The sequence below is a fragment of the Dendroctonus ponderosae genome, unplaced genomic scaffold (genome assembly GCF_020466585.1).
Source record: "Dendroctonus ponderosae isolate FM_Combo_2020 unplaced genomic scaffold, Dpon_F_20191213v2 Dpon_F_20191213_5, whole genome shotgun sequence".
Taxonomy (NCBI): domain Eukaryota; kingdom Metazoa; phylum Arthropoda; class Insecta; order Coleoptera; family Curculionidae; genus Dendroctonus; species Dendroctonus ponderosae.
Window position 1 is genome coordinate 3,524,074 of NW_026018715.1, and position 24,946 is coordinate 3,549,019.

The 24,946-nt window shown below is 30.9% G+C and overlaps 2 protein-coding genes across 5 annotated transcripts in view; one reads left to right on the forward strand and one right to left on the reverse strand.

Annotated features, from left to right (window-relative positions):
* Positions 1-123: 123 nt before the first annotated feature.
* LOC109533708 (MDS1 and EVI1 complex locus protein EVI1-A) lies at positions 124-9,651 on the reverse strand. The gene is made up of 8 exons (XM_019899099.2): positions 9,306-9,651; positions 8,994-9,205; positions 6,312-6,478; positions 6,016-6,252; positions 5,425-5,531; positions 4,806-5,001; positions 2,068-2,247; positions 124-2,006 (listed from the first exon to the last, which is right to left on the reverse strand). Exons 1-8 carry the CDS (start codon positions 9,435-9,437, stop codon positions 1,801-1,803), a joined length of 1,437 nt encoding a protein of 478 aa, XP_019754658.1. The 5' UTR covers positions 9,438-9,651; the 3' UTR covers positions 124-1,800.
* A 689-nt stretch (positions 9,652-10,340) lies between these two features.
* Positions 10,341-24,946, forward strand: part of LOC109533699 (protein diaphanous) — a 69,890-nt gene continuing 55,284 nt past the window's right edge. For 2 of the 4 annotated variants that reach the window (XM_048666956.1, XM_048666954.1), the window contains exon 1: positions 16,647-16,956. In XM_048666956.1, coding sequence (XP_048522913.1) covers positions 16,867-16,956 — 90 coding nt within the window. In that variant the 5' untranslated portion in view covers positions 16,647-16,866. Of the gene's footprint in view, positions 10,566-14,858; positions 14,939-16,646; positions 16,957-24,946 lie in introns of those variants that run through there. The other 2 variants (XM_048666957.1, XM_048666960.1) reach the window with 2 other exon arrangements.

Here is a 24,946-nt window from a genome sequence, read left to right on the forward strand (position 1 = left end):
TTTAGATCTAATCACACTATCCATGTGACATGGCCGTAGCATTAAAATCCCGTGTATTGTTTTAACTTATGGGATGATTACGGACATAACATTTTAATCATTGACATTTCTAAACAGAAAAACTGTTTATAGAAGTGTTTATATTAGACGTAAAGACTTAATGTGTAAAAATAAACTATAACTCGATACAAACAAAATAGTTAGGGCATTGATAAAAACCATTAAATAAAAAAACAACTTGTAAATTAAAAGCCTACACCCATGACACCTTAAAGTTGTAAAACCTAATTTTTACAGCACACTTTTCCAGTTGATGCCTAACAATGTTTCAAGGTTTTATTCATACTAGATTAGTGTGATCCAAATTTAACTCATTAAATTAATTATTTCATTTAAATTAAGGTCGCTTAAATGTACCAGACCTTCATAAATATATCAAATAACAATAAATTGCATATAGTGACACATACATTACCATTTAGCCATATAATTCCAAGATACATGACTAATTTAGTTTTACATTTTATGTACAATCATTTCCTAAAGTACAAACAAAATTATATAAAGCTATTAACAACGAATAAATTATGAATGTTGGTATTTAAAAAACCCTTTTCCTGGGTTTTGCAATAAAGTGATTAACAAAAGTATTAACAGAACAGCTTTACATTTTCTTGGTATTAATAAATATATAAACAGTTAACGCTCGATCGATTTTTCATTAATTTTTCAAGCCCCCCTGACTTCCTTCTATTCTTGAAATTGGATACAAATCAAATTATCTCATTTTTATTAAATGCTTTTGCTCAATAAATAAAATGGAATTACTGGGGTTTACAGAGAAATGCCCACAAGAAATATGAAGATGAATAAGAATGATTAAAATATGGTTTATGGTAAACAGATGGTTTAATTAATTTATGATATAATTCACATGTTTATATCATAAACATACATATAAAGTATATCTAAATACGCAATGTATGTAAATGTCCTGTATATAAAGTTTGCTAATAAAAGTCAACATATTGTTATTACTAAATAAAGCCAAATAACAAACAAATAAAAACATTGTTTTTTTTTTCATTTTTTCGATAGGCGGTTCCAAATCGACAAATATTTTATATTCGCCATAAAAAGTATTCACTCATTCAACCATTCATCATTAATTTCAAATTTTATGGGAAAAAACTTAACATTTCATGGATGCTAGACTTTGCGATATATTTTTTGTTATTAAAATTGATTTATGGTTTAATCGGTCTGTGTAGTTGACCTGCACCAATTTTATTATTATATTATAAAAAAAACTATTACTTCGAAAAAAGTTTTGGGAAGAAGTTCCTTTAGCTTTAATTACAAAATAAAATGGTCTCACTATGTGATCCAATGGTGAAACTGAAAACAAATTTTGAAATTGTGATAATAATACTTAATCAAATTATTTGAATTAAAAATAATATGTGGGTTCAGTATGTTACTATACTACATTTAACAACTTTTTTATGTCTTCGGAATTTAATATGAACGATTCACATTTTCTCACCAGCAGATTTTAATGAAATTTAACATATTATGTTATCGCACGTAAATAAGGGCATAACAAATCTAAATAGTCCCATGAAAAAATGTTTAAAAAGCTTTTCTCACTCTCCCTTCCAACTGATATCAAAACAAATTTACATTCTGAAGAGACGCTTGCCTTGCGTTAATTTACATTAGTCAGTACTGCTACCTTGCTGGTATCTCGTTTACAGATTTTCAGATATGGAATACTCAAGAACGATCTCTTTACGGAAGTTACCGTTCATCTATATCAATTTCCATTTTAATATGAGAGGTTATCGTACTCAAGGGAGCATCTTCCAAAGGGTCTTCCTCGTCAGTATTTTCAGCGCTACCTTGATTGTGATCGATTGGACTTATCGACGCAATTTCGATCGGGTTTTGAATTATTATATTTTTCACATCGAGTACGTCCTCGTCGTCGTCTTTGTCTGACATTGCTATAAAATATTTGAAATTTTATTATTTGCTACAGTTTGTTGTTTGCGTGTAAATACTTGCCTTGATTCTCATCTTCAAACGAATTGTCCTCAGAATGAAGCCCGTGCATTTCGAAACTCATCTTGGAATTCGTATGATCCAAATTTTGTATCAACTGCGAGGCGACAACAGTTTCTTCGTGGTCTCCGTCTTCAAATAATGCATCATTGTCATCTTCAAACAAATCTTCTTCTAGTGTCGCTATAAAAAGTGTCGGCAACGTGAATTCCAACCACCCAGTCAGTTTATGGTATAAACTGAATAAAACTCTATTTTTGAATTGTTTTTTAGATTCTTAAAAATACTCTCAATTGATTTTATTAATGCTAACCGCAATTAATTTATCCGACGATCCGGGTTTGAAAAAACTCTTAAACAAGAGCATATTTTTTTTCGATTATGGTTCAAGCATCGTTTTCTGATGTCTTTATCACAAAAGGTGATATAATCATGGATTTCATAATCATTAAATTATACCATATTAATATATATACCATTATACATAATTAAACATTAATTATTAATTTAATTTTTGTTTTATGAATGTATTTGTCCTTTCTGTTGTCAATTATTCATATTTATTGTATCTCAATGTTTGTATTTACTACTTTTATTGAAATAATATAATGAAAACTGCAAATTAGTCGTATTTAATACTGTTGCTAATAGTACTTATTCAAAATGTACATATAGATATATACTTTTTCAATAAATAAATTTTTGAAAAAAAAAAACAATTTTCATAATTGAATATTGGATATTTTTCTTAAACAGTGGAAAATGTATTTATTTATGATTTGAATTCGTTCATTGCAATCGATTTCGGAGTATCCGATAATTAGAAAACAAATGAATAAAACATTGGTATCGAATAATTCAAATTTATTAATTTCAAATTACAACTATCGGATAATTCGATAGATCCAATCACGGATTGAAACATCGCTATCGAATGATTCGATAGTTCCCATCACTAATATGTATACGAAATCACGCTCCATTTTCGCAGACTTGTATGGAAACACTTGGTTATTTTTAAGTTAAGAAAGTGAGAAATGCCTCTGCGATAAGAGACAGATTTACTCTAAGCCGAATTTACGCTAAGCAAAGTATGCATCTCAATTTCGCAGCAATTTGCAATTAATTAAAAATGTTTGCTGTTTCTCACAGCATTTCAAAGGAAAAGCAGTTGTCTTATTTTCTTTTCATAAAATTTGAACTACGTAATTATGGTGTTTCTGCCATTTTTCTTGCTTCTTTACTTTACTTTTCTAGCAAATGGCTCAAAAATATTGTTTGTTTTACTTTTTGATCTAGTTTTATTCAAATGTAGACAATGAATACAGTTGAAATTTGATCATAATGGATTGCTTATAATAAAATAATGCATTGTATTTTTGCATTGTTGCAATTGATAATAGAGGTGATTACAAAAATATTATCCGTAAAAAAAGCTAAAAAAGAAAAGAATCAGAAAACTAAATATGGCAAAATAATTAGGAAAACGTACCGAAGCACAGTACTATCTTTTTCAAATGACGCAGCATCCAATTAAACATAAATTTTCAATTAGTTTGGGTTCAGGCCCGTTTTACCTTTGAAACATTCAGATAAGGTCAGTTCCGATCAGCCAGTAACTACTAGTAAATGAAAATGCATAAAGTGCTCGCATTCATGTTCAAATTTATAGATATGAATATGTTTGAGAGTTAATAAGTGAGCCAATTTAAACCAACTACAAAAGAATATATTTTTTATTCAAATGAATGAAAAACTGCAATTTTTTGATCAGAAGCGATGATCGTAAAGAAGCACTTTTCTCTAATATTCATTTGTTTTACTTTTACGCACCGTGACAGCTTTCGACATTTTCGATGTCATGGCACTAGGTGTTAACACTCACCAACAGATTGTGTCGCGACAGACTCTCGTCAAAATGGCTCCTGTCTGCATGCAGTAGCGGATGTGTTAGCAGAAGTAATTATTTTGAAATTTAAGCAAAAATTTAAAAAGCTAGTATGAGACAGTAAATTATGCGTAGAAACAAACTATGGGCATCAGAACCTCTACTAAGTGAACGTTTTTGTCTATCCTGATAATCGGCAATTGATTTATGCCATAGACATGGGTAGGATTGTTAATATTCCAGAAATGTAATCAAATCAAAAGGGAACATGATTTAAAACCAAACAAAATGAAAATGCCAAAGAATGATAACCTTCAAGAAATGTCAAAATGTCACCGAGACATCGCCAATGTCACGATGTCGCAGTGGCGTATGTCAAACACTTTTGATATGTGACACCAACGTCATGACATTATGACATTGAGACATTCGGGTGTTCAGATAAAGACATAGTAGTGAAAACTACCATTTAAATAGCACAAATTTCATGCAAAAATGCAACTTATACAAACACCATACAGTGAAAGCAGCTGTTTCAAGGTTGGAACCAACATTTGCAGCATCTCTAACTTGTGGTGGTCGACACGACCTTGAATTTTCAACACATTTTCTATATGCTTACAAAAGAACGCGTTAGAAAAATTACGAATGTAAAAACCTGACATTTGAAAAAATCTTATTTATATAATTTATTTATAAAAATATTTTATTAATATAATTTATTTATCACTTCTGCAAGTCTGCGTTTACGCTGTTTAACCCTTTTACCATTCATACTATAAACGACACTATTAACTAGAAATTGACTCTCGGTTTTCTAAAATGACTTTGTTATTCAGTTCTAATGACTTACCAACAACGACTCGCCCACGACCCCGACTTCTTCCAAGTCGCCTGCCTCGGAAACAACCACCTCTCATATTTTTAAGCCTTGTCAAATCGGCCAAAATTCGTCTTCTAGCGTTAATAAACCAATTCTCGACTTGTAATAGGGACAAATTCGTTTCTTTCATCAGTTGTTGCTTTTCAATATCTGTCGGATAAGGGTGCTAAAAGTTCAATAATAGTCAATATATGTGTGCCATTGTTCGCTAAATAGTGTTGAAATGGAATAATTTACTCAAAGATCCGGTCTAATATACAGGGAAGATTTTATGTATGGAAACCGCGGATTATTTTATAAACTAAAAGAGCTAGAACATAATGATTAATGCAAAAATTGAATAGTTATTTCTAGTGTGTTTACTTAAAGAATAATTTAGTTAACAGCATTAGCCAAAAAGCAACGGCAAAGCAATGTTCCTTTTTCTTAAATGGAACACCCCGTATTGATAATTGAACTATCCTCGACATTCTAAACAAAAATCGTATAACACATTACATGCTTAAACTTAAACGTTTTGAGATTCCGTTTCGAGGTGGTAAAATGTTTGCTGTAATTTATTTTATTTTAACGAACTCAATATACTCACGTCAGTGTGGTTAAATAACCATCGTTTAAGATGATTTTTCGCTTTTGTTGGTAGATGTGGTCGTTTAGCTAAAACTGAATGTGAGGGTGTCGCTGACCCAAACTTTGCTACAAATTTATTTAAATTCAGTACACTATCATTTTGTCATCTGCAATGGGGTAAATCAATATATTCTTATCAAAATTGCCTTCTCGGTGTATTTTCTGGTATAATAATAATTTACTCACTTAGTTTTATTAAAATAGATATAACTAAAACACATAGACGAATAGTCCACACTACTCATTATAATGACTTATATAATTTTTCTTTGTCTATGAATTTTCTCAAGAACAGGGTACTTTCGAGTTCGCTCGTTTCGGGATATTACGTCTATGTAAACCGCAAATCTCCGTTTTTTCTGGATTGCAAACTCTTGACTTGAAAATGGGTACTTCTATTTATCCTTTTCTTTACTTATGCCGCACTCAAAATTCATTCAAATAGCTAATAAAGATTTCAAATTAAGTAACTCAATTCTAGTATTTATAGAGCACATGTAGGCAGAAAAATTACTAGGTAAACAGAAATTCCATCCGAACAAATACCTACCTTTTTGACACATCTGATTATGTTTTCTCAAATTCTGCAATGTTTTGAAAGGAACATTGCAAAAGTTGCACAAATAATCCTCTTCGTGAACTCTGGTTTTATGGGTGTGAAGCGCAGGTACATTAGGGAATTTTTTATCACAGTGATTACATGTAAAACAGCCATGCTCGTCCTTTTCTATTGGCGTGTAAGTGACCTGTTTTCCTGAACCGGATGCTTTTGATCTACTCGACGTCTCTGGTAAATTTCAATCGAGTATTATTATTTGATTCAAAGCGATAATGTAATTAACTTACCTTTTCCTGGTGTTGCTTCGTATTTTATGTTTGTAATCTCGATTTCCGATAGATTCGGCAGCAACACTTCCTCTCTTACAGTTAGAAGATTAGATAGAATAGACTGGTTTGAAGATGTGGTATTCCCTTCTCCTTTTGGTAATATTGGTAAAAGCTTTGGACATTCTCTAAAGCAAAACCATCATATATTATACGGGCGGTAATTTATCGGAAAAAACGATTGCAGCGAAATTGTTCGCAACATACTAATATGTTGTATTAGTATGTATATATACAAAATTAATTTGGGTGTAGATAGATCATCCTGTCGTGTGAGTTCTTTCCGCCGGATTAAAAAAAACTGGTTACACCAATGAAGCAAAGCTTTAGAAGTAATTAAAAATACACTAAAAAAATAGGCGCACCAGAATATTTCGTAAAGTTCAAAGCACTCTAACTTCAATTCCAATTAACGGATTTTATAATTTTTTTTTAGTTGATAGCTTAAATCTCGGGCTATTATCTCAAGAGTCAGAAAATTTTGATTCGCTATTTTTCAGGACAAATAACAAAGAAAAAACCTGTTTTTTATCAGTTTGTTGAAACATTCACAAATCACACACACATCAAACACCACATTCTGTCCGTTGGTTCAATAAAATGTTAAAAACATAGGCAATTAGTAAATATGCTGTAATTTTGTTAATTTTTAAGATAAAACAAAATCGCAGTTTCAAAAGTAATGACAAAAAGAAACCAAAAAAGGGACTATATTATTTGTAATTATTTGTAATGGAAAGTGAAAAATCAAAATTTTTAACCTTTGAGATAATAGCCGAAAAAGCAACCTAGAAATTAGAAAAAAATATATTGAAACCGAGTAATTAGTATACATTTTTTAAACATTCAAATTTACTAAGAAAAATAGATACGTGTCGTTTTTTCGAAGCCGAGTGTATTATATACACTTAACTTCCAACTGTTCATGTTTAAATTTAAAGAAAAAAAGCGGTTGGTTTCATTTTCCAAGTACGTAAAATAACTCAAAGATAAGCAAACGATCAAATCATTTGTGAACGATTGCAAACTTTTAAACTCGATTTTAAGAATGATCACTTGGTTTTCTAGTTCCTATGTAATTCTATACAGGTGCGTATTTAAAAACATAAATAGATGATGGTGCCTCCATAAAGAAACATTTGATTTTAAATATCATAGAACATTCTTGAGCAGCGTTTCATATCTGGTAATGTGAAAAATATTTTAATATACCTAACTCTACAAACAAGCTCAGAAAAGGGATCCAGGCCAATGTAGTTTTCTCCGAAAGTGGTCGACATTTTCAAACTTTTAAAAGACTAGTTCAGCATGAAAATTGGCAACTTCGTCCTCATTTAACCTGATTGGGTTTACCATATTCTAACATTTGCAAATTAACTTCTTACATTTTCCGACAGGAGTAGTCACAGAAAGGAAAAAAGAAACCACCCGGCATTTTCACTGTATCTCCGGTAGGTATACAGAGCTGATACAGAGATTGATTTGTTCAAAAATAACATTCTTCATTGAAATGTAAAAACGCTTCAACCAAATTTAATAAAAATTCTACAACTTTGGTATTAAGCCATATTTTAAAGTAGATTAATGGTCATTAACAAACAAAAAAATAATGGTCATAACAAAATATAACCATAGAACATTACAAAAGTTGTTACAAACTTAGGCAAAATTTACGTCTCTATATCCGTGATACTTCGTAGATCCTTTGAACGTTTTCCGCTAGGAGGTCACGTTTCGCCGCAAATCGCAAAAAACCGTTTTCAACCCTAAAATTGCATAATTTTCAGTGTTTTCGTGTATGCATTTTAGTTTTTCTTAAAGTTGGAACCTCAACTCCATTTTCCTCCTACAGTCCTTGTATTAATTGTCCTGTTATTAAATTGTTTTTACTACATGAAAATTTATATAGGCACCGCCGATAGCACTAGTGGTATTTGTAATCTTACAAATATTAAACCAAAGTCACCTTTAGCCTAAAAAAGTTGAAATAGCTTTGTTTTGCATCATTTTTGATCAGGAAGACAATATCAGTGTTATTGTATCTTAATATTAATCCGGGATTATCTGAAGACAGGGAGATTAATAATTACTTAATATTAATTATAATTGGAAAAAGCAATTGAATGGATTGGCTTTCCATCAATCATGGAAGAACATTTCAACCCAGCGGAATGGCACCAAAAGTGCAATAAAATGATCGCAGTATTTTATTTGCGACTATATCATTCTGATATACCTTTTATTGAAAACAACCTGAAAACTTTTGAAGTTGAACAATATTGTTACTACTTTTGGTCACTCGCAGTGATTCTAAACGCTATTTTCTCATTGTAAATTCTAATAATTTCTTGAATTAACGAAGAGATAATATATTTAAAATAATAATCTCTACGACAGTAGGTATTTAGAGTTCATATACAACTGGATTTCAAATTATTGCATCCCTTCTATGTGAGGAAATCAATCATTGAGTTGTGTCAATAATTTTAAAAATATACAGTGATTATAATAAATTATAAGTGATTTAGAAGCAAAGAAACAGAGTGCATCTTAAATACAATATTAACTGATCTGTTGCATTCCCAAGCATTTCTCCGCATTGGATAATAAACCAAAACCAATTTATGGTGGTAATAGACTTACTTTGAACCTTCAGCTTCAAATTTTGCAGGTTTTGGTAAATTTGATGAGTCAATTTCCAATAGATTGTAGGTGGTAGTTTCTGGAGGTTGACCCTCCACATACTGTCTGATTTTTTTCTCAACTAAAAGGCATCGTGATTTGAACTCATACGATAATTTTAAAGCGTTGCGACAATTATTGCAAATCACAGGATTTGGAATCAGATCCAGAGCCTAAAAATATGTCATCAATACTAGATTGAATGGAGGCTACACCCTAACTATATGGAGACTTGGAATGCAGAAACCTGTCATAATATGTCATGTAATTTACCATTTCAGGAATACATGTTGTTAATTGATCTCTATAAGGCATGAATCCAGTGAAACTTTCGACTGCGTTGATATTGAAGTACTTGGATCCTCTTTGAAGCTTGACCAGGCAAAGACGACACACTTTTGTCATTTTGTAGTTATTCCCTTCAAAAATGTATCGGAAAGGTTTCGCACTCAGTATTTTAAGCGGAAAATCGCTTAAATATTATATAATCAATATAAACAACACATAGCCTTTCACTGCAAAAATTTGACATTTTGATTAAATGCCAAAATGATATATCGACATAAATGTCAAATGGCAGGACACCATGAATTTCTCTCATGTTTGTGTCAATTTTTTAAAGGTCAACGAAGGATAGCTTTAGTCAGTTCCGATGTGTTAGACAAGAATGGACAAAAACTACGTAAAAAGTTTCAATTATTCCTTCTTATGTACGGAAATAAGGTTTGAGCAATTTTCATAACTTGGATCAATGTGAAGCTAGAATCAATCGCGTATGCGGTGACATTAAAAGTAGTGGATTATGAAGGTAGTAAGCACCTAAATAAATTTTAAAATATTCTAAATAACTCGAAACTAATACTTTGAAATAAACAAATTAAACTATTATTGCTAATATTTGTACATTAATATTCTCTTAATAAATCTCTTAATAAAGTTGTAGTTTTCACTAAGGAATTTTCTGGAATGTAGTTTGAAGTTACTTCACTTAATATTTTCAAATATTGCTCTTTCATTAAAGAAAGAGTTGTTAGGAACGTAAGGCAAAAATCTTTTTTGAAATCTTGGACTTAACGAATTCCATCTAATCAATCTTCAGCCTTTCTCAGTGTTGTCACTTCTATAAAGTTTCAAACTTGTACGCTTACAAAATAACTAAAAACCTTCTTATTACCAGCTGAAAATTTAGACTAAGCGAATTTCTGCCGTATTTTAACAAAACACGTTTTCGTTTAATGCAATAACTGTTAAATTCAAATTGACTCAGAACTATTTTCTACTAACCTAGGTCTAGCTTCAAGTCAGTGTTGTTGTGTAAAGTTTATCAGAAAGTGTCACTTTTAACTGTTTTTTGTTTAAAATTCCCAACTAGGGCCAGTTTAAACTTTTTTTGGATCGTATTTATGCTAATTTTAAGTGTTGGTTGTGAAGTGTACATCGAGATTAATTGTTAAAATTTTCAGTCTACGTAGTAAATGCTAGTTTGTTCGTGTTCCAGCCATTCAACCGAAGAACGCATTTGGATTAATCCAGGTAATAATTGAATGCTACGTTTTCAGTTTTGCTATTGTAGAAAAAAATACGGAATATTTTCTAATTCATCGTTTGCTTCAGTCAATTTATTGAGGCAAATTAACCCCAGAAACATCTATTGCCATCAACAAGTGGTTAGCTATGTTTACACTGGCGTTTTAGGGGTTAGCTTTTCTATCTATTGTGGTATTATATTAAAAACATCTATTAGTATAGTCAAAAAGTTGTTTATAATTAATGTTTTGAGTTTGCTTTATTGATTAGCAAAATGTATACCCATGAAGAAATATTACCAATCAAACCTGGAAACATTACACAATACGGTCAATACGTTATTGCTACTTGCATTAAGTAGAGTAATGGGGCATTTTGCAGGAAATTAGTTATGTTCATTTACAAGTAGTTTTGCATAATTATTCAGCAATATTTAACTACTCATACACTTTAATACATTCAAATTAAGAAATGTCTTATTTAATAATTTCTTGCCTTCATTCCTACTAAGCTGAACATTTAGTCTAAAACATATCAGAATTATCTGATATTTTGGGGGATTTTGGATTTTGGATTATATAACAGGGTTGCTCATTTTGTGCGTCAAAGCGTGTTAGTAAATATGAACTTTAAAAGAAAACACACTTCATAGGTTCGAAAGTTTTGATGTTTAAAAGATGCGCATTTAAAACATTTTTAAATTAAGTATTTATGCAATTTTAAAATTGCATAACTATTGTTTTTTATGGTAGCCCTTTTTTATCAATTTTGGGTTTATCGCTAATCTTTAATGAAAGTTTATTTCAAATGTTTCATCTGAAAAATTTACAATTTTCGAATTATTCGAGAAAAAATATGAAAATTTTGACAGCTGCTGGGCTCCACAGAAATTGGTGCTGAATCCGAATAGCTGCGAATTTCTAAATCGTTTTTATAGGCCTCCAAGAGGATTTAGTAAGCTACGTGCTGACATATGTTAATTTGCGAAAATATCCCTATAAACCGCCCAATGTGCATCCAAAATTGCATGTTTGTTAATCTCAATAACTTGTCTATTTCTAATGGAACTCCAATTTATTTTTTTTGATTTACCGTCAAATTTTAGAGCTCTAAACGGTTTCTAAGTTTTTACGGTTTCTACTCTCTCTGAATGTAACAAGCACGCCAACAAGTTATTAGGCCAAATGTTGAAATTTTTTAAAATTTCTCTTTGATCTCACTTGATCTGGGCAAATTACTTTTAAAAAGTATTTAAATACAATAACCAAATACTGCCAACATTAAAAAAACTAATTAACTACTAATTAATGATTAGAATATGCCGGTAATTGGTTAACAAATACTTTTAGTAAAGTATTTATATACAAAAAAGTATTTAACTTCTCAACTGCCATATTATAGTACACCAACATCACTGATAAATCATATATGTACTATATTTATCAAACTACAAAAAAAATATATTTTTTTAAACATTTAATATCATTCAGAAACAATACATAATAATATTTACAAAAAAAATAATACGTAGCATAGGAACTGATGAAATAGGATAACAATCAGACAAAAACTATAAAAAAAGGTTAAAATGTATTATTTAATACCAATTACCATTAGCTTTTAATAGCACTAGGTTTTAAAAGTTTTTGTCTGATAGTGCATGGCGGCGAGGAGCATTTATAAAAATGGCATAAGAAAATATTCTCTTAACTGGTGCTGAGGAAGGTAAAGTGGTATTATACTTAGATTTGTCCAATATTTCCAGCTCAAAACTGGGATCTTGCAGTTATTGCAAAGCTGGCAATTCACTAAGCCCATTTGAATCATAATCATTGGCTGATGTACCCAATTCTTTGTCGTCAAACGCAAAGAAGTCCATGTTGAATGAAGAACTCTTCTTATCCAGTTCTGGAAGAGGCGTTTTTTGAGTTTCAGCTGTCTCATTAATTGCCTTTAAAAACATTTTTTTTAAATGATCTTTTGGCATTTGTATTTGTTTCCATATTCCATATTAAATTTAACTATTTTAGTTTAAATCTGGGATGGGTTATAGATGCAATAATTGCATCTGGCGTGTCAGGATGTAAAACCAAAAATTTTTCGTTTTTTAATTTGATCAATTTAGATTTCATGCTGGCAATCGTAGGAATAACGAATCCAAACTAATTGTTTTTTTTTCACGTAATATATTGCTGATGCAATTGGCTCTAAAATTTTTAGATATTCCGATAAATAATCAGTCAGTCTCTTTTGAGACGTTAGTCCTTATTTCTAATTTGTCATAGGGAATTGTAATTTTGTCCTTAACTTTCAAAATTTGTTTTACCGAATCATACTGATAATTCCATCTGGTTGCTTCTGCCTAGCTTAAATAATGACCCAGAACATCTTTTATTATTTCAGCTGATTTTCGTCGTCCTGCTTTATTGTCCTGCCATAGTTAGGAACATTTATTAAGAACCAGAGCGTGCTTTGATCTGCGTGATAGAGTTTGGTTTATGAGTTTCATAAAGTCCTATAAAATTACACGAATGCGTTACGCTACGATGATGTTTAGGCAAATGAATTTGGGATTTTTCAACTTTTTTCTCACAGCTTTCCATTACTAGTTCTGTGTGCGAAAAATGATCTTCAGGATAAGCCATTGCACTATCAAAATCAGCACATGACCCGTCTGCATCCACCTCAAGCTAATTATCGCCAAGTGAGTTAATGAGAACTGCTGGTAACACTCCAAAATCTTTAAAAGCTTTCACGGGTTGGATGCGTTTTTGCGTTGATGCGGGGGGCATTTATGAAAGTATTTACACAAATTTTTCAAATACTAATTACTAATTACTTAGAGAAAGTAATTGACGGTTCAATTATAAATACTATTCTTGAAAAAGTAGTTAAATACATGGTATTTAACTACCAAAAAGTATTTAAATACCAAAAAGTAATTTTAAAATTTAATTCCTAACTACTTGCTCAGCTCTGGGCACATGTCGACTATCAAAAATGTATTAAATGATAAACTTAACATTATAAATGTACCTACTATTAAATGTAAATAATTACATAGACCATTATTTTTAAACAAATGCGGTGTTTATAGAAGATTCTGAAACTTCAGTTTGATCCGAAGACAACTGCAGTGTTTCTAAAAAAGGTCAATTTACTAACTTCTCGTAACATCTCAATGCTTCTACCATTTCTGTTTCTGTTTACTAGCTTGTGTTTTTCTAGTTTTGTGACTTGAACAATCAAACTACTAGGTCTTTCCAGCCAGATCAAATCTCGCTGTTCCTAAGTTGGGACAACGTGAGCTAATTAAAAACACGTATTTTTATAATTATTCGCGTATTTGACCCAGTCTTTGCTTAACTTTATATTTATTAACTTATTAGGATCTCAATCCTCTTTTTTAAAGCCCTGTAGGACAGACATACATTTCAATATCATTAATAGTACTACAAGAATCGTTAATTCCGCTCAGTATATTAGGTTAAACTTGTCAGCGTTACAGCGGATTTATGGTTAGTTTTGAAATTATGCTCTTTAAAACTTAAAATTGATATTACTCTCGTAAATGATGCATAAGTTCACCTTCTTTGGGAATATTTTAAATTGGTCAATTCTCCTTACATAATAGATGAGCGGAATTAACGACTCTGGAATTTTGTGAAAAACACTAAAAATCTTAAAGTATTTCTAATTATTATTACTAAGTAAAAGAGGCCAGAAAGTGAATCACCCTGTTTATTTAATAATAATAATTATATGTTATATAATATAATTAATTTTTAATGATTATTTATGATAATTATAAATACTGAAGTGAATGTAAGCTCTACAGTTCATTTTCAAAATGTTTAGCTAATAGAGCGCTTTTAAAATCGTAGCATTGTTTCTCTAAGCAAGTTAGTAAATGTAAAGTTGAGCAAACAACAGTTCATCAATATAAAAATACTTTTATTATGTTATAGGTAATTAATTTTAATAATTAATATTTAAATTTAATTTGTTCATGTTCTGATCTGGCAGGAAACAGCCTGGCAATTCGATTGTTAAGTCACAAAACTAGAAAAACAAGAATAAGTAAACACTCGTTTTAAAATTTTAATTACTTAATTAATCATTACAGCAACATTAAACATCTATGGAACAGCTACATTAAAATGTAGCTTAATTTTTTTTCTCACTGTGAAATTTATAGGTTGCACATACAACAAATATCTCAACAAAAGTAACGATTTACATGGAAAATAATTTTGCCGTATACATAATTCTATTATTGATTAAATTTGTTATTTACAGGTGGACATCTATTTTGCTGTACTTTTAAATGATGCAAAAAGATGTCTTCTCGACAAGAAAAAGCCAAATCAGGGAGCTTTGTAAGTAACTTAATTATTATATTTTACTACAAAGACTATTAGTCATAATCCATTCTAAGTTCGGAATTTAGAAAAGCTGGTTTTGGTTTGTTGATTTATTTATTTCGAATGTTAAAGATGAAAAGTTCAATTGAAATTGAATTATTCAATGTTTTTGTCTTCACTTAGATGGTAAATGTTTGGTTTTGTTTCATTTGTATTTTATATTATTCTATTTCATAGTAATATGATAAAAAGTATCGAATTTTTACATTTAACTAATGTTCAGTTTTTTTTAAGTTTAAAAATATATACAAAATATCTAAAACAGCTCATATAAGTGCAGTCTCGTCTATGTGCAGCCGTTAATAATAAAAAGTAACAAGCAAAGAAAAATAAATATTTTCTTTGCTTGTTAATTAGTAAAAAGTATAAATAAAGGGTAGAAGGCAAAAAGGAAGACATATTTTGTTGATCATTTTGAGATTCGATGACCCCAATTGAGGGAGTACCTTTATAAAATTTACTTTTGATATTTACTCGTGAGTATGAAATAGTCTGTAAAAAAACAATCAAAATTACCCTTCTCTTCGATCTTTGCTTGCTATTTGGTTTGAACACTAGGCCTGGATAATACTGTGTTGAGTTCTGAGTTGATGAGTTATAACTCATATTTCATAATTCATTTATTAACCTGGATTAAAGCTTTATGCGACCCGGGGCAGTAATTTTGTCATTAAAAAAAAGTTTAAAGTCAATTTTTTTAAATGTGACTTTTTCCCAGCGCAACCGAACCCGATTCGCACTGACAACGCAGCGCGTTTAGTTGGCGCATCAAGCCATTTGCGCAGCACTGCGCCATCTCCTAAAAATTCACTGAAGTAGTTGAACGGAGTGATTTTTGATGTTTCAAAACAAATTGTGAATTATACTCGTATGGGCACGTTTTGTGAGTTGTTTACACATTTAAATTTTTGTAATGTCCTTTTTATATGTGCATGTACGATGCGTTTTTATGCATGCCGTATGTTAATTTTGGAGAATATGTAAAAAATATTTTTAATTGTAAAATATCAATTAAAAATTGCACTTTTTCTTAACTGAATTTCCAGCACAAAAAATACAACAAATTAAGTATATGCCGAGTTTTCGAATAACATTTCTTCCTCGTTACTACGAATATTACTCATTATACTTAATAAAGTTTCGTCGGTTAAAATTGCACTTGATTTTTATAGTATGTATTTGTTGCCTCCAATAATGGTAGATTGAGTTTTGATTTTATTATCTATTGGTCAAACTTATCAAGATTAGATAATAAAATAATAGAATCAAAACCTTAATACATTTAAGAGTCTTGAAAAAAACTTGATTTTTACTCTTGCTTGGAATAAATAACGAAGATGTGTTGCGACCGTTGCATTTGATATAAATAAAATATGTTTTATTTTAAATTTTGAAATAAAATACATTGAAGTACTCGTCTTGGATATATTGCGATTCGGCTGTAATTCGCCTGTGTTGTTAGTGGAAATATCCAAAAAATAATTAAAAATTAGTGCTATATAATATTACTTAGGAAAATTCATACATTTAATCTGATTACTCTGTGTGTCAATAGTAAAAATAGTGCTTCGGCTTCATAAAATCTAAGGAATTTATATCGCTAATTTTGGCCAATGATGTTCTTATCAATTATACCTCGCTTTATCACGCTTATCTCAAAAATTATCACATATACACAGTTAAACCAAATAAACAGTTCTGTTAAATTTGCTTGTGACATCTTGGGCGGGTAATAACCATCGCGTAATATCCTTCCGTACCTAGTGCTAGTTAAAGTGAAATCAGTTACATGTTATGTATAATTCATTAAATATTAATAACGCAATTGAATTGATAGTGTCATTGCGTATGTAAGGTAGTGAAAGGGTGTTTTTGGTGCAAACATGGAGCCAGACGGCATAGGCGGAAATAAAAAGAAGTCAAAACTCTCTGGAATATCGTTCCGAAAGAAGCGAGCTAAAACTCAGATTGGAGTAAGTTTGATTTTAAGCATTACATTAATTGGGATTAATTCACTCGTCCAAAAATCAGTAATACGCGTGACTAACAGATTATCAATCACATTTAGTTACTCCCCACAAAGAAACAAGCCTACATTCTGAAAGGATATTGAAACATACAATTCGAATAAAATAGTTTTCAAAAGGCCACATTTATCTCTAATGTTTATCATAGCCTTGTGCTATTGTCTCAAGTAGTGCAGGTTTACACTAAATTATGATAATTTGCATTCATTGATATTTATTTGTTGTTGTGCCTATGTAAGGAACCTATTCAGTTGAACCATGAACGCATTTTTCAGTTTAAAAATAAGCCAGATTTGTACCTATACATACTAAAAACGCGTTGAATTGCATGGCATTATTTCAAGTATTCGTAATCAAATGCACAGGGTGATTCAGCTTTAATCTTGATAACTTGATAAAAAGGAATTGTTTCCGTTTTTCTCTTATAAGTTTTGAACCACTTATCCGATTGAAGTCAAATTCAGAATAAAAAATACCTACTTCTACTGACCCTACATAGTATCCTCAATTTTTAAGCACACAGCCTTCGTAGAAGTGCAGATTAGGTGCATTGTCCTTTTGTATCGAAACATCAATAAGAAAAAATTGTCTGAATAAAACACCAGCACACTTGTTTTGTCTCTTAGTCTTTTTTCGCGATTTTATCTTATTTATAGAGTTTATTGAGATATTTAATGAAATTCGAGACATTGTAACGTCCCAGCCCAGTCGTCCCATTCACGTAAATTTGATTTCACGTTACAGCGAGCCATAGAAACTTTTAAAGATATGTAAACTGACCTTTGCGCAAAATAAGTTTTATTCATCAGAAGTGTTTGTGAACGGAATTTCACCTTGATCGGATCTCTTTCAGTGTTCAAAATTTATGAGAAAACAGTCGAACAATTTTTTAATTTTCACATTTCTACCCCAGAGACGATGCGATTTTGCAAAATATGTTTATATTATGTACGAACGTTGTTGTGACCTGTACTTTCGATTCCTGTAGGTATCAATATTAAACCTGAATTAATGCTGCCTTCAGCTCAAAACTAATAAGGTAATTTTATTCAATGTGCTTTTCAGTATTTTTAGGGAAAAATACTGTAGGTACTTCAAGCAAATTTTAGAGTTACATCAAGTAACCCAGTAAGCTCTGAAATGCTATTTCCGTTTACTCACTAGTTTTAGGGAAATAGGTATAGTAAACACCAAAAAACACATTTGTGTTTGCTATTAGGCCTGGGCAACTCAGTTAATTTCTCGAAGTGGGCGCAGTACTCCGCAAATGGCTTGGTGCGCCGATCCAACACACCGGCGCGTTAACTCAGTTCCGTTGCTGAAAAAAGGTTACTAATAAAAAATGTTGTTGACCTTTTTTGGTAGATGTTAAAATTCCAGCCTCGCGTCTCGTAAAGCTTTAATCCGCTTTAATAAATTAAACCGATGAGTTATAACTCATTAACCGATGAGTTATAATTATAATTATTTCAGACAGCGGCAACAACTCGAAAGCGCAACTCAACACAGTGTTACCCAGGCCTATTTGCTATTGAAAAAAAATTGATAGTTTCTGTATGAAATACTTCGTAACCAAGACTTAATACAGGATTGATGGCCAAATGTATTCAGATAGTCGATGATTAAGAAAACATATTTTACACATGATATTCAAAATTTACGTCTTTCCGCTGAAGGTGTTATCTGAGGGTAACTAAGTAGCACAAAACATGAAAAATTCACAAGGTTTCTACATTTWGATATAAAAAGCATCCTTCTGTTTTTGAAAGTAGCGAAGTTTAAAGGACGGTTTCTTTATACTGAATAATCCTGCACACGTTGTACGGGATAAAGAAGAGTGAGAACTTTTCTTAGACATTGATTACTTGGATAAATATTACTACTGCTAAAGTGAATATGCCGATGATGATGAATATGTTACAAAGATGCATAGTCCGCAAGTTTACCGTCCTTGTAGATTTTCGAACTACACGGTAGATGTGAAACACGGCGTGTTTTTTGTCGCAAAAATATTGTTCTTTTGAGAAAGAAAAAAATCGCTTTCAAAATTGTCAGTGAGGGTCAAAAAAGACAGTGAAAGTGGACGCAAGTGAACAACACAAAGCACAAGAACCGAATCAAGAATCCAAATTAAACAATGAAAATTATTGTGTTAAAGTTGAGCAGTTCTGTGACGCGTTGTACATTTTTGTGATAAAATTTCGGCACTGTCGGTATTTGGATTATTGCTTTGGAAACGATTTTTTTTATCTGTTCTTAACTGAAAAGAGTCACAAAACTATAGTTGCATCCGAAAATTATGCCCTATTTTTATTCGTTTTCAGTTTCAACTGTTACTTTTGTTGCTTCTCGAATAAATCAACAGGTAGTTACGTAATAATAAAAATAAAAACGCCATTTGCAAGCGAGCTCATGTACATTTTTGAAAATTATTTTCTGTCAATATCTTTTTTTGTTTTTCTGTGAAAATTAATTAAATTTTTAATTTTAAACAATTTTCCTGTACTTTCCGCATACCCCCAAGGAACAAATCCAGATAAATAATGCCAATTTTGTACCACCCTGTATCATCAACGCTCTGAGCCTTATAACATTTTTAAAACCCCAAATCGAATAACACATTATGTCTTTGAAAAATATTACTTTAAATTACATACTCCTAAAGTCACCGATGATTCATGAGACACGACATGCTGTTTTTAAATAAGAGATATATTTACTGTCTGAGCAAATTATAGCAGAGGAAAGGAAATGACAGAGTTCAATGGAAATCTTTGCGAATTTGCATAAGATGATCTCAGTTCGCGGAGACATCGTTTGAAGGATTCATTTGACTGAAAAAACATCGTAAACTTTATTTATGAACAAGATTTGTACGTATTTACCTGCGCCAAAGATGTTGTCCTTGGTTGAATGAGGCTGGTGCAACTAAATAGTTGATTAGGAGTGTCGAATGTGAATGAAAAAATACACGCAATATTTTATATAAATGGGTCAGTTCTGTAAAGATAAAACCGCAAGCAAATAAACAAATTTAAATAATAAAAAAGCTATCTAAATACATTAACATCAGATAATAAACATGAGCGGAGTAAACTGTTTAACTTATTGAATTATAATTGGATACTACTACAAACAATGTAAATTAATATACAGTTTAAAAAATCAGGTCGGTTGAAGAGAACAAATTTCACCCTATCAATGATATTAAATTCATTATACCTCAACACTTATAATTCTAATTTAATGAAAACATAATATCTAGTATTTTTGAAAATATTTTTTTTAAATACGAATTGTCCCCAATTGGCAGATCAAAGAGACCCCTTGTAGTGTTTAATTGATATGTATTTATATCACATTTTTAATGATTAATTATGACTTGTATCAACAAAAGCTCTTTCGAAATAAATCGGAACTATATTTTCCGGTAAAACTCACAGGGTAATATAATAATAAACCTTGTTTACTTTTTTCATAATGTGGCGACAGAAATTTCATGAATAATATCTGAATAACAAATGAGCCAAGATCTGAAATATTCGGATGGACGTGAATTTGAGTCATTCTGCATCAATAATGAATTATCTAGAAGGGAAGTAGACGAACCAACAGTTTTGTATGATACATTTTTTTTATAAAATGATTAACACAATTAATAAAGGAATGACTAAAATTTAATCAATATTATTTTTATCGCGATGATTCTTTTTATCGTAAGTGTTTACAAATATGGTGTTTTCAATATTGCAAAAACATATATGTATATTGTACTGAATCAAAAACTGAAATAAAAGTAACAATCATAAAGGAGTTACAAAGGAGAGACAAAAAAGGAGCCCAATTAATACAGTTTAAAAACACGTAATTTTTCTCATGTAAACCTAATCAAATAGACACGACATAAACAATAAACAAAAATCAACATTTTATAATAACTTAAATTAGTATTTATATGAATTTTATATTCCACAATTAATCGCTGTTTTATCATTTTTGTATAGATGATTATGTTGTTCGGTTTTTTCTTGTCGAGGGGTTTTCCACTGCTAGATTGTTTTCGCTAACACCATGATTATGAAATTTGAATTTCATAGTTTGTAAAGGATTTTCTACAGTTTTTTGATATGCCAATAAGTAAATAAGAACAATACCTAGAGGGTAAAAAATAAAAAAATATCCTTAGATTTGTTAAAATTGTTATTAATTTTCGAAAAAAATACATTTTTACTTCGAAACTTACTTCTTCTAACGAAGTAACGTCCTACGCAAATTAATTTAATGTTAATGTTAGGTAATTAATTTCAATATTTCAATTCTCTTATTGTCTTATTTCCTGTGATTGATTTTTTCTAAACAGGGATCATATTTATAAATAACCGAATACACAAAATCACGTACCAAACCCACATATAATTTTATGCGAAAAAGACCCGATCGCTGTGCTTACTCATGTATGCAAACTTAATCGTAATCATTATCTAATAGTGATAACCAGCTTTGTTCAGATGCCCCTGTGTAATTCGTTTCGTGTCACTGGCCTTAATTTAATGCAACAATCTTTTTACCGTTTTCAACCGATCAATTTGATCTATTTTAGTAAAAGAAGATTTTAAATAGACTTAATACTTTTAAATAGCAAAACTCACACCCACTCTACGTTGATATCGCATCATTTATTAACGTTTTGCTGAAAACATGTTATTGGAATTACATACATGCCTATTCTGGTTAAGTTTAGTGGTTGAAGCTGCAATATCTAGGGCATAATCTAATACATTTTACAATGATTAAGTCATTTCAATTTCTTCCGATAAGCCATCAGAAATAATAAAAACCAAAAAACACCATTTTCAATTATATTTGACAGTGTTTGTAAACAATTATTTTTTTCGGTTTGGCTTCTTTGTGGAAACTGTTACCAAATCAACTAATCGGGGTCACTAAACATTTTAATTTCGCCGCCAATAAGTTGCCTGATTATCTTTGTAGAAAATAACAAATTGTTAAGCTATAGGAGACCACATGGTTGATGACATCATTTTGAACCTCCCGCTGTTTTATAAAATATTTTAACAAACGAGATTGGATGAATAGAGTGGTTAGACCCTGTATATTTTGCAAAACATTGTTTCGCTTTAGCAACAAGGGTTTTAGATTTTTCACATTAAAACCCATGCGGTTTTTTCGTTAATTTGGTTCCTAAATTGAAACAAAGCATAGTATTTTTTTTAATTTGTAGGTAAAATAAGTCTCTTTTTAATTCATGTCGTATGAATCTATTTTTTTTATATATGACTAAAATTTTACTCTAGTAAGATTTAGAAAATAAGTTTTTGGGCGTTTAATAAAAGATCGAATTGAAATTTTTATTTTTTAATTCCTCGGTTACCTGTTAATCAATCTTTCCGAAAAAACTGCTATTGAAAAGAAAAATTTAGCCATTTGTGAACGTTAATGAGATTACACTCCTCTTACGTCGAAAAATGTTGGAGTTTTCAATAAATGTTGCGTAAATTCAAGCTGCGTAAGAGTGTGTAAGAGGTTGCAGTGTGAGAAGAAGTGGTTGAAGAAGGTTGAAGCGTGTGTAAGAAGTTCGATTATTGAAATAAACTACTTGAAACTTTGAAAAAACTCTAACACGTCCATAAAAAAATTCGTATCAGCCCATTCTCAGTTATTTGGGACAAATTTTCATAAATAATAACTTCCAAACACATCCTGTTTCAGTGGTAGCCCAGATTAATACGTTTAAAAATTTTTCACAAATAGTGCTTTTATGAATAGGGTATTTGCACATAATTTTTTTTTGGTTGAAACTTTTTCAAACATTAGCGTGCGAGCCGTTTAGAAGAATGAATATAGCAAATTAAAAAAATAATAATGCAATACTAGTAGTTGCACACTTAATAGGTGAACAACTGTGACAAACTGTAGCTGTGCGAACGTTGCATTGGGATGACTTACTTCTATACTTCGGTCTTAAATTTACTTGTAAGGGTACCGATTTACCACGACCAGCAAATTGTTCTGTTCTTGTAACGTCTTCTATTTGTTCCTGTTCGTGCAATTTCTCCTCTTCAGATGATAAATTTACTTCAGGCGTTTCAGATCTACTAGGTACCTATGTCTGCATGTAAAGCGTCATTCATAACGTTTAGTCTATTTCGTTTGAAAACTACGGCTCGTACAGGAGGGCCAATAGTTGGTTTTATATCTTTTTGGCACTCAAATTTATTTGGAACAGCATCTTTTTTAATTTTTTCCGTCCTCCCATCATTTTCCATGTTCGTTTTAAGCTGTGAAATAAAATTTAAAAAAATTGCACATAACAAAACAAAGGCGACATCTAAATTTAACAGACATACACGGTTCATAACGCGTTAAATACTATTGTTCTTATGTAAGCTTCCTTCAAAATGATCCTCATATATATAAAAGTGACTTTTTGCAGAATCATCTGTGTAGTTCCGCCGAGCTGCTTTCAACCACAATTTCCGTTTCTTTTTGTTTAATAGCACGTTTATAGATGGTTTTTCTTGGTGTAGATATTGCAGTACTTGTGCACTGTGGTACCATACAGTATCAATAAACCATTTTATTTTCCATAATCGAGAAACCAGCAAAGCGAAAGCCGAAAGTCACACTAGAGCACGACAACACGGATAAGCGCCGAACGTGGCGGAGCTGAAACATACCATGCGACGTCACATAGCGCTTAAGCAGGATCCACACTTGATAACATGTAGCATAACATTGTCACATAACAATGTTGTATGCTAGATGTTGAAATAACTGAGGTTCGTCCACACTTACGTTAGTGATTATGAACTCGTGGAGTGAAAAAGAAGCGCTGCTTGCTGCAGGGGCGCGCGTTAATATTTTTGAGAATGAAAAGAAGAAAAGGCGAGAAATAAGATTTTGGATTCGTCTTACCCTGAGGTCGACAAACATATACAGGGGGAACCGCCGCGATCGATATCTGACAAACTATAATTAAGATAAATTTGAAAATTGGACAGTGTGCCAAGTCATTGGGGGCAAGCGGTCTATAATATTTTCAAAATAACTACACTTCCGGTTACACCGGAACTAGGTATCAACTTGCTTATTTTAAATGGAACACCCTGTATATTATTACAATTTTTGAATTCTACTCCAAGCTCTAAATATCTTTCATATACAATATCATGTAGCCAAGTCTAACCTTTTTGATATATTTGGAATTTTATGTAAAAAATGACAGTTGCATCCACTCGAATAATTATTCATTTTTCCTATAAGGAAATTTGTCATACTTAATTTGAGTCGCGTTTATTGTTAAAAAGGACTTACTTTAATGGAATTTCGAAAACATTTTGAATACTATTAATACAAAGTGTTAAAAAAAAAAGTTTCAAAATACAGTTGAGAAAACCACCCAAAACCAATTTTTTCAAATGAAAACCACCATTTTTGATAATTTTGTCATATTCAGTACTAAAATAAGTGTAAGTTTGTGTAAAGATGTCTATGCAAAAATGTTTAGTATTCGATATATTGCCAATTTAATGTTTTCATATGGCTATTTTGCAGCACCTTCTTTTAAATCCTGTTACTGTAGCCAAAAGTCTCAATGTGCAGAAAATTAGTTTTGCATCTTTTATGAAAAATAAGTTATGGAAAATTAAACTTGATTTGCCAAAAAAGAAATAGTTGCCAAAAAATTCACATAGAAACCCTTATTTTTTCCTATTCAGATCGATGAAATGAGAAAAATTAAGACAAGTTTATAAAAGGAGCTGTAGCTAAACGTAACAGTTTGATAGTTATTTTCAAAAAATTCTCAATTTACTAAAATTTTTGATTACTCATTTATTATTTGCTTAATTTTTAATCACAATAAATGTTTTAAATGTTCTACGTTAGATGCAAGGCATTGTTAAACACGGCTTGT